This window comes from Sander vitreus, chromosome 5, assembly GCF_031162955.1.
Source record: "Sander vitreus isolate 19-12246 chromosome 5, sanVit1, whole genome shotgun sequence".
Classification (NCBI taxonomy): Eukaryota; Metazoa; Chordata; class Actinopteri; order Perciformes; family Percidae; genus Sander; species Sander vitreus.
The window spans coordinates 9,291,331-9,302,525 of record NC_135859.1 but is presented as its reverse complement, the minus strand read 5'-3'; the positions used below and the strand labels follow the sequence as shown (position 1 = coordinate 9,302,525).

Sequence of the window (11,195 nt, the reverse complement as noted above, 5' to 3'; positions counted from 1 at the left end):
ATAGAGCATTGCCCTATGTTTACACATTTAAAGCAAGTATGTGAGGATCTCAGAGTAACTATGTGCAGTGAAGACTGGGCATGGGTTTGGAAGAGTTTGTAATTAATGAGGGGAAAAATGACAATAATTTAGTGTTCCTCTTCCTCTATTGCAGGGACTGGGCTGTGTGTACCTTTGGACAAACGTGACAATCCTTTATCAAAGACACTGAAGGTGGATTAGAGGCATCCAAGATCCTTACAATGGATGAGTCAAGAGAGGTTCGAAATGATGGCAATTCTCTGCTGAAGGCTGTCTATTTAAGTCGTCTGCGTCTGACTCGGCTGCTCCTGGAGGGAGGAGCCTACATAAACGAGAGTAATGAATATGGCGAGACACCACTTATGGTGGCCTGCAAGACACACCATTCAGATTCACAGAGTGTGCCCAAACACAAGATGGTTTGGTATGTTCTATCCGGATATATGTCTACTATTGATTCTTGAAAACGTGATTTGTTGAGGATTACTAGCTTTAACTTTCCTTGTGTAATAAATGTGATCTTTACTCCCAATAGGTATCTTCTGGAAAATGGTGCTGATCCAAACATCCAAGACAAGACAGGCAAAACAGCTTTGATGCATGCATGCCTCGAACAAACTGGAGCTGAAATTTTGTCACTCCTGCTGAGCAGTGGAGCTGATCCAACTCTGGAGGATCATGCAGGCTTATCAGCATTGGTTTATGCAGTCAATTCAGGCAACAGGGACATCCTCAGGCTCCTCCTGGATGCCTGTAAAGCCAAAGGTAAGGATGTAATCATCATCACCACCAATAAACTGCCATCTGGCCATCAGATGACAAAGCAATACCTCAATGTTCCTCCACCTCCAGACCTTGAGGAGCATCTGCATTACACCCCACCATCTTGTTGCTTGTCTCCATATGAGCTCCAGCTACGACCTCCTTCACAGTGCTTCACAGCAAAAGTCCTTGCCTGCGGCTCCAGCCAGTCTCTGACAGAGGAGCCGGTAGAAATAACACCTGAGGAGGAGCTGTCCTTCATAGTCAATGGCCTCACCTTCCACAGAAGACCTCCAGCTGTGTCACGGCACAACAGCATCAATGTCAAAGATGCAACAGGGCTTCTGAAAGCACGAGAAAACATGTCAGTAAATGAGAATAGGGGAGGAGGTGGAAGACGAGGCTTTGGTAGAAAGATGTCATATGACAGTTCACAACATTCTGCTTCACACCCAAACTTGCATCAAGACAGTCACCCCTTTCCCCATGAATCCAGTCCTGTGGATAAAGATTCCTTTGACTATCTCAGACAATTTAATGTTTCCAGTCTGCAAAATGTGGTCCATCGGCAGAACATTGGTATTGACCACTACAGTTCTGACTCTCAGTTACCACAGTTTGGCAGCCAAGACAATAGCTCCAAGAATAGTGATGGAGCTAAAGTGGGAGCAGAAAAGCACAAGCTGATCAACAGCAGATCCTCTGCTCTGTCAGGATCCAGAGAGTCCTTGGATAGTACTGTCCAGAGACGAAGCATTGCCGGGCTGGAGCGAAGAGGCTCAGGGGCCCTTCTTTTGGATCACATAGCCCACACTCGCCCTGGATACCTCCCTCCTCTGAATCCCCATGCTCCTATACCAAATATTGGGGTCAGTTCTAGCTCTTCCTACCATTTTAGTGAAAGTAGCAAGACATTGCATGGCGTTATTACAGGGTCAAAGCCTGTCCTACCTTGTGCACCTGTTTTCCCAAGGGATCTAAAAGCCAAGAAAATGCTGTGGAGACGACACTCAATGCAGAGTGAGCAGATAAAACAGCTGGTCAACTTTGAGGAAACTTTTGGCCTCAGGAGAAAATAAATGTGCTCTTACCAAGGGCGTAAATCCCAGGGGGGTCGGGGGTTCAGGACCCCCCCCCATCTAAGGGTTGTCCCCACCTAGAAATATAATTAAAACAATGCTCTGTATTGTAAATAACATAATGATGTATACTTAAAATATCTGTGTCAGCAGAAAAACAATACAAACCCCCAAAAATGCTTTTTAAGTTTAGAAACATTTTGAGTCCCCCCTCCCTTGCCTCACAGTGGTTTGGTCCACTGCATGCTGTAGGATCTGCGCTAGACTCACAGTCACACCGGGTAGTGACATGAATGTAGTAAGTAGGCGGTTCAAGGCTATTTTATTCACATTAAACATCGGATTAAGTTTTTCTTTTCTCAAATAGAAATGATGCTGAGTAATTAATAAATTAGTCATGACAAAAAAAGTTTGCTATGTTAGTGTAATATAATGTAGCCTAGCTTGTTTAATAGCTTGTTGGATAGAAATGCACCCACTACAACTAACGTTACCACGGCGATAAGCCTAACGTTATGTGTGTGAACTGATATTAGGGTTAATATTGAAGATCTACAGTTGTGTTTTGCTCAATATGAAGTTAAGTGGCTGATCAGTTAAATATATATCCTCTGTCCCAGAAGAAATCTAATATTTATGTGGAGGACGCAAGATCATTTTATAATTATAATATGACCACGTGGTGAACCTATGAACCTAACTGACATCTGACGTTAAAGATTTGTGTTGTTGTTAAAAATGACAGAGAAAAGAAAAACAGACATAAGATCCTTTTTCAGTAGGCTTACACCAAAACGCCATGTAAGTACAAGAAGTCCTCATATCAAGACAATTTGGTAACATCTTTATAAGAATGGGTGCTTATGTAAATACTAACGTCACTATGTCACAGGCAAAGGAGACAAAAGAACTGAGGAACAGGGAGACCAGGGACAGTCAGGTGTAGAGTCTCAGATAAGTGTGTTGAGCTTAGTTCATATTTCTGGAGGTGTGTCGCTGTCGGGTGAGCAGATGAGCTTTACCAGTAGCTCACTAATTTACATTATGATCAGCTAATTTAAGAAGTGTACAAAAGCATTTCTTTTATATGGGGACACTTTTTCAAAATAAGTCATTATGTTTTAAGGTAATACGATAATTTTTGTGGCTTGATTATAAACAACTTAAAAATAAATACATGATTTTAAAGAAGAATATTTATTTCAATTTAGTCAGCTTTTTTATTGAATCAAGAGAAACGCTGAAAAGAAGGATAATGGTACAGTCCCCATGCTACACTAATGATGGTATAAAGGCTTTCCTCTGTGAACACATGTCCTCTACGAGTATAATTGTGGCTGTATTATTTGTGTCCTCTTCACAAATTGCTCTTCAGAAATGTTCTGTTTATTGTCCCCCCCCTACTGTTAGATCAGATTTACGCCCATGGTTCTTACCAGTATCATACATTGCTGTACTATTCCTATGATGTCATCGCTAATGCCAGTTCATACGCACTTTCAAGGCTACATACAGTTTAGGCATTCTGAGCCTGCATTGTTTTAAGACCTCTCATTACAAAATTTCGTATTGTTGTATCAGCCCCAGGGATAGTTTGAGCTCCATGTAATGACACATATAAAAAAGGAAAATTACAATAATAACAATAATAAAAAGAAAATTACAAGATTGTTCTCACAACTGGACCATCTCCATGACAACTGAGCACCTCAGTCGGTTAAGGAAGGCCATGAAATGTGGTTGAAAGATTTAAAAAGGGCAAGTAACTAAGTATACTGAAGCACTGTGCTGATCAGCTGTCTCCGGTGTTCACAGACATCTCTAACACCGCACTGAAGACATACCATACAACAAAATAATAACAAAACAGACAAACTATAAACCATAAGAAACGTATGTATAAATGACAACACCATAAGCCCATGATAAACATTTACATATTACATTGGTATTTTTTATTGGAGAGCCAAAGCACAACGTTTCATAGGAGCCCTCCAGAAAGCTCAAATACTTTCCCTATTTTCCAGTGTATACATCCAATCTGGCAAATCGTTTGTATGACATCTTTCAAACACCGCCACCCTAGCCATCTCACAAGCCCACTCTTGAATTGACGGCATCTCTTCATTCCTCCATCCTCTTAAAAGAATCTGTCTGACTATTATTAAACTAGTTTAGACCCAACTTCTTATGTGCTCATCTATTCCGTTTAGGATTGACCCATCTCCTAGAACAAATAATCTTGGGCTGAATGGAACCTGGGTCCCTGCAATCATGTATCACGGTCCAAAATTCTTTATCACAGGACCATAGGACATGAATTAATTGGCTGTCCTCTGTCTTACATTTCCAACAATTTGGTGTGTCTTTTGAACCAAGTCTAAACAATCTGGAGGGAGTCCAATAGAAGTGATGCATTATCTTGAACTGCACACCCTCACATTGCTTGACATAGTTTTACTATTCCTACAAATTTTATCCCACTCCTCATTATCCAGTGTAATACTCAGATCCCTTTCCCATGTCTTCTTGAGGGCTGACCAGGCTCCATCGCCAGGTTCTGCATAAGCATAGAATTATACCCAGAAGCCACATTACCTTTTCTATAGTTCAACAACACTTTATCTAAACATTCTGGTGCTGTCGGGGCTGAAGATCTGGATCCAGAAATCCCCACTAACAGATGGCGAAGTTGCAAATATCTGAAAAATTGAGACCTAGGGATTCCAAATTGCTGTGTCACATCCTCAAAGGATTTCAATATGGCACTGAGATACAGATCCCCCATTGTGACAATTCCCTTTTCCAACCAATCCCTCCAAAAAAGGGGAGATTTATCAATACATAACTTTGGATTTCGCCAAATACTTGATTAGGTATTTAGATATTGATCCAATTCAAACAGTTGGGTCACTTTGGTCCAAACGACATTAAAGTGAGAGATTATCGGATGTGTTTTTGCCTTACCATACAGTTTGACAGACAGCTTTGTAAGGGCGATTATGGGACAAGAACAGATTACTCAGTGCAATACCAGGGTGTGGCTCTCTCAGGAGGAACTGACCAGTGGGCTAGATGCCTTAAATTAAAAGCATGGTAATAATACTTGGTAATCTGGTAATTACCAGGTATAATCATGGTAATCTTTGGTAGACCCAAACCTGCTCTATCAATCGGTTTTTGTAATTAATAAAAATGTAGCTGATATATTTTTTTTCTTTAAAAATCTTGTTAATTTCTACAGTTGCTGTAAAAACATCTCTAGAATTAGATCTAACTGTAAAAATAGTGGAAGCCAATTCCCTGTTTTATGTATCTAGCAAGTAATTTTCCTGCTTTGTCTCTCGATTCAAAATAATTTTGTCAAAATTGAATTCAACCTTCTGAGATAGAATATTATTACATTGGTATTTTTATTGAGTCAGGTTTCTCAGGCCATCCTGCGACATTCTTGCTTAATATCCGTTTCAGTGTGTTTGATTTTACTTTCTAATTCTAACGAAGCATGTTAGAAATACATAATGTGCCCCCTGAACACAGGCCTTTAAGGCCTCCCATGCCACCCCTGAAGATGACACTAAGGACCAATTGATCGCCAATTAATCTTTTAGCTCAGACCTAAACCATTCTATATTTTCTGGCTCCTGTAGAAGAGATCTATACAACAAATCTATAATAAATGCCTGATCATCCACATTAGGTGCATATATGTTAGCCAGAACTAGTTCTTGCCCTTGTATTTCAGCCAGAACGATAATAACTCTTCCAGAATTATCCTTAATTTGTTTAATTAATTTAAATTGCAGGTGCTTGCTAATCAGTGTGATGACCCCACACTATGGAACTACAGAGCCCCGGAAGTGACATAACCCCCCCCCCCCAAAAAAAAAAAAAAAAAAAACAGTACTGGGGACAAACACTAACTATACTTCTGCAAGATCTTGACTTTGTTTGCAAGATCTCAAGTTTCATTTGTGAGATCTCGCAAATCCAACAAACAATAAGACTAACCTTAGCTAGCACCAGCTAGTATCTAGCTAGTAGCACGACATTATGATTACATCTCCTTGGTTCTCTACATACATCCGTTTATTTAGATAAGCATCTAAACGATCAGGAACAACAAAAACACAATGTTTAACGTTAGTGAATATTTTATACAATGAAACGGCAAGTTCATGAGTTCGCCACGTATACCATGGATGTATTAAAGGGATATTTCACTGCTGGAAAGATGAATATGTATTTAAATTGGGTCATTTATGTAGTAGAAATGTGACATTTAAAAAAAAAAAATTGGTGCCTTCTAGACCGAGAAAAGCCAGAAAATGGGTTTTTGGCTCACGTGGATGAAATACAACAACTCCCAGAATGCACTTGTAGCCACGCCTACTGGTTACAGAGAGGCAGTCAAATAGAGCTCAACAGCCCTGCCCACAGCGGGTTCCGGAAGTAAAAATACAATGCAATTTCTCCATTGACAAATTGGAGTATAAGCCATAAAATTGTAACCGTCGATGATAGACTTAAAACCAGCATGCCGACATGACTCAGCGATTGTATATGCTCATATAGACACCACAAATCATGGGGCACTACCCTTGTTTTGATATAAATGTCTTTTATTTGCGATGTCTTGGATAAGTACTTCATTACCCACAATCCTGAACAATCCCACAATCCCACAGTGATGCCTCTGATTGGTGGAACTCATGCTGTGAGGAGGGGTGGTGTCAGTACCCGATCTGTGCTGCTTGCACGATCCGTCACAAGGATTTACGACACTGCACGAATCACGATCTGTTCCACGCTTCTGACGCTAGCCTCTGCCGGGAAGCTAACGTTAGTTTAGCTAACAGCTAATTCGGCTAACCGCTAGCTGACAGCTTGATTCAGTCTAAAATAACGTTAACTCAAACTTAACACTGGGTAAAGCCGTCTACAGCTGACGTAACAGCCGTTATATATGTTAACGGTTATTTTCAGGTTTTATTTTGAGGGTCTTTCAAAGTTATTAACATGCTGTCTCAGCTAGCGGTTAGCCGAATTAGCTGTTAGCTAAACTAACGTTAGCTTCCTTTCTTCAGTGGTGCACGGTGGTTTATGGGATGAGTAGTTCCTTCGCTCTGAGATGACGATATGTACACAGCCTTGTACCTTTTACTTTTTTGGGATTTTCTGTTCATTTTTTTACTCGAAACGATGACGTTGTATCGTATTGTATTGTATGAGTCACGTACAATCTGGTTAGCCTAAGGCATGGTCTAAAACTCTTTATATACGGATTTTTCCAGACGTCAATGGGAGAAATGAATGGGAAATTTACTACCGGAACCCAAAGTCTCTCAGAGGAGGGGCGGGACTGTTGAGCTCTATAATTGTGTGTTTTTCAAGTGTGTTTTATTGTCATTTCAACCATATACACGAAACAACGTTTCACCGTGGCTCATGTGGTGTTACACATTTAAAATATATAAAAACGACATTATATAAAAACGACATACGAAACAGGCTACATTTAGTGCACACACATCATAGGCTCCGTAAAGTTCAGCTAACACATTGGTAGCATTAGCGCTTGGTGGGATGTAAACACCGAGTATAAACATGAATTTGTGTGGAATGTAGAATGGTTGGCATTAAACAGTCACAAACTCCACCAGCGGTTGGATACAAGCACTGCATTTCTGCACCAGTTCGTGTCCGTGTTAACACAGCCCACCTCCACGAGTCTTACCTGGCGACAGAGCAGCATCTGCTCGGAAGGCTTGCAGGCCTGGTAGCTGGATAGTGGAGTCCGGCACACTGTTGTTCAGCCATGTTTCCACAAAAACACAGCAGTCTCTGAACTCACGTTGGGAGTCCAGTTTGTTGTCTAATGAGTGGACATTTGCAAGCAGGATGGATGGGACAGGTGGCTGGCTAGTGTTAGCTTTCCACCTAGCTCGAACTCCTGCCCTCGTTCCTAGTTTCCACTTTCTCGCACACCGCTTTCGATGTCCCCTTCTCCGGCTAGCGCTATCTGCGTAGCAGGCAAAACTTGCGTAGTGTGTCGAGTATTCCATCTGTAATAAAGTTTCCTGCATATTCTCCGATCTGTACCAATGTATCCCGGTGGTACACGTGCGGTAGGTTGAATGCAAGGTTGCTGCGGAAAAGCCATAGATATATATACAGACTGTCAGTATATATCTATGCTGAAAAGAGAGAGCCTGTTAGCTTAGCTTCAAGATGGCTGACACTTGACTCACATCAGGTAGTGACAGTCCCACCGCCTATGGGCGGGTTGAAAACATGCAGAACTAGTTGGCCAAAAATGCCTCCGATGACGCTAAATGACGATTTTTGTGTCAGCAGAGGCTTTTTTCGAGACACACAATAGAGAGATCTGTCGTCTCAGGGGGACATGAGGGAGGGAAGCACGGTCATTCGATAATACTACAGGGTTTCTACTGATACAAAGCCTAATGCTAATCGGTGAGGTATCTCTTTAAGAGAACGAACTATACTTAAGAGACACGAGAGAGAAGCTCATGAACGCGCATGTTGCTACCGGTTGCTATCGCTTGCTACCGGTTGCTACGACAACACAAACTAACGCTAGCTACTAAGGTTAGCCTGCAGTCATTGACATCAACATTCAACGACAATGTTCGTTATAACACTTCACTTTGGCATGTATTAATTAGTAATGCTTATCAAAATAAACAATGGATGTATTTAGACAACCAAGGAGATGTAATCATTATGTCGTACTACTAGCTACATAGTAGCTAGCGCTAGCTACTAAGGTTAGCCTTATTGTTTTTGCTAGATCTCGCAAATGAAACTCGAGATCTCGCAAATAAAACTCGATCTCTCGCAAAACAAAGTCAAGATCTCGCAAAAGTATAGAGAGCCGAAGTCACGCCCTTCTACTTTCGGTTCATGGGATCTACTGTATCTCATCATACCGGGGATGTCACATTACTCAAATGAGCAGAGGATCTTGCTTGTTCTTTTGCTTATCTGCTGAAAACACTTGACTGGATAAAACACATCAGGTAAGATAACGTTACATATGTTGTGGAACGAGTTAAGCTAGCTAGCGAGCAAGTTGAGCATCAAGCTAGGTGATGTAAATTGTGAGTCGAGAGATGTAGTACACTGAGCGGTTTCACACAAACTAAGTGGTCATATGACAAACCCACGGATAACTGAGACTTTCTTTGGATGAAAAATTATCTTTTAAATTGACGAACATCATATTTGTAATCCATGGCTCAATTCAAATGGGATCAAAAAATAATTTGCCTCTCCCCATTCACTACCATATTTTTTCCAAATTAAGGTCCCATGAGGTTCACCAGAAGGGGCGTGTTTGTGTTGTGTTTGTCCAAGTATGTTTTTTTTTTTTTCCTCCATGTCACTTCCGGGGCTCCGTATGCACTTCCCGGGGCTCCGTATGGAACACATATACTACCCATCCTCCACACAATTTTTCAGATTTAACGATCAACATATGTGTTTCTTGGAAAATATCACATCATGTTTGTTTTTAACATTCCAGGTGGAGAAACGTATAGCGCTTAAGTTAGACAACATGAGCACATAACAAATACATAATGGTAATGATTAACCACAACTTCATCCCAAATACTCACAGAACAGTCCATGTGCACCTGAACCTGAACAATAATGCACAGTCCCACTCCCTTTACAGGCCAGGTCAGAAGGTCAAAAGGTGAGAAGGATACGGTGGACCCCCGACCCTCAAGGGGGGTCCAGGGGTATGCTCCCATGCTCCCCCGGAAGAACATTTTGTACATTTTAAAGTTAAACGCATCAATCTGGTGCACTTTGAGAGCAAAATTAAGAGGCTATATCTATGCGGAATCTGTGCTCTAAATAATGTTGTGTTCTTGTAAGTGATTTAACCATAAACACATTTTTGTACAGCATACATTCGAGTCATCAAAAGAAATTAAACACACAGGATTACCTGTGTTGAACTACTTTACTTTCTATTTATTACCGGTAGGGATCAACTTGACAAATAAAAAATGACAATGATGTATTCTGTTCTAACTCTCCCTACATCAAAAGGACAAGCTTTGCACGCTAAATTTGGACATTTAATTTGATAAATACTTATTACATATAGAGCATCCAATCTGTACAATCAATATTAATTTCGTGAAACAAGGACTCTTTGAAAAGTACACAACAGGTGTCAAAGGATGAAATTCTGATGAGCTGCAGCTTAAGTCAAAAGCATCACTTAAACCTAACAAACATCCATTAGACATCATTTTTGATCTCAGTCTATTGATCCAAAGTGCAGCAGATCAAATAAATTTACAGCTATTGAATTAAAATAGTTTCTACTAGATGATACCTGACAGGTCATATGGTGAAAATAAATTACAAAAATAATTACAAAAATACTTTACTTGGGCAAAAGAGTAAAGGTAATCCTGCTCACTGTCTGAAGTTAAACAGACAACTTGTCATGGTGGACAATAAGATATATTATTTTCTACTCTCCCTACCTCCCTTTTGACAAGCTTTGCACCCTGATTTTGGACATTTAATGTTCCTGGGCTTTGAGAAGAACAGCTCTAATGCCCTCTGGGCTCGACCCAGTGATGGAGACCCTCAGTCAGGCAGGCAGCCAGCTGCTCTCCTTACAGCCTGTTAAGGCCTGATTTTACCTGAAATTTAAGGTGAATACAGTTAGCTAAATGAATCGGAAAAAATGTGCATTTGGAGCACATTGTCAGTACTCATATTGTGGGCTTGTTTGAGATGAACTGTGCCTCGCCTGTAAAGGGGATGAGAGCACACGGCGGCAGCCGGGGTGGTACATTTGGAGCACACTGTCAGTGAAGTAAAGTCGGACAGTTTCCAGCCGTTTCCAGCAGCCTTCATGCTGAACAGGAAGTCACAGAAACACTCACATCCTGTTAGGTCTGATTCCGATATCCGTTATCAGACCCATATATCAGCTTTTTTACAGTCTCCAGTTTTTATTATGATAGAATAGCTGTCAAAATGCTCTACATGCGATCTGTTGCTGATTTTAATAAACAACAGACTGTTGATGACCCGTAATCAGAAGGGATTTAGTCTATCTGATTTCTAAATGTAACTATCAGCCACACTACTGTGTTCTGTACAGAATAAGCATTTAAATTAAACAACCAGCAATTAAAATCCCTCCGATTCAAAAACAAAAAGTGTATATAAAACGTCATCATGTTGAGTCGATTCTGAACCAATCAGGCGTTTCCCAGCATGCCCTGGGTCCGCCTGGGTCTTGCAGTCAGTGAAAAGCAACTGCGCTGCCTGCGT

General features: G+C 40.8%; 1 protein-coding gene across 1 annotated transcript; it reads left to right on the top strand.

Annotated features, from left to right (window-relative positions):
* Positions 1–242: 242 nt before the first annotated feature.
* ankrd34bb (ankyrin repeat domain 34Bb) lies at positions 243–1,862 on the top strand. The gene is made up of 2 exons (XM_078249621.1): positions 243–445; positions 557–1,862. Exons 1-2 carry the CDS (start codon positions 243–245, stop codon positions 1,860–1,862), a joined length of 1,509 nt encoding a protein of 502 aa, XP_078105747.1.
* The last annotated feature ends 9,333 nt before the right edge of the window (positions 1,863–11,195 follow it).

What these genes read in the sequence shown, in the direction of transcription:
- ankrd34bb (XM_078249621.1), top strand. Translation starts at nt 243, where the DNA reads ATGGATGAGTCAAGAGAGGTTCGAAATGATGGCAATTCTCTGCTGAAG. An exon ending in CCCAAACACAAGATGGTTTG is followed by an intron (nt 446 to 556) that starts GTATGTTCTATC and finishes TACTCCCAATAG; the next exon opens with GTATCTTCTGGAAAATGGTG.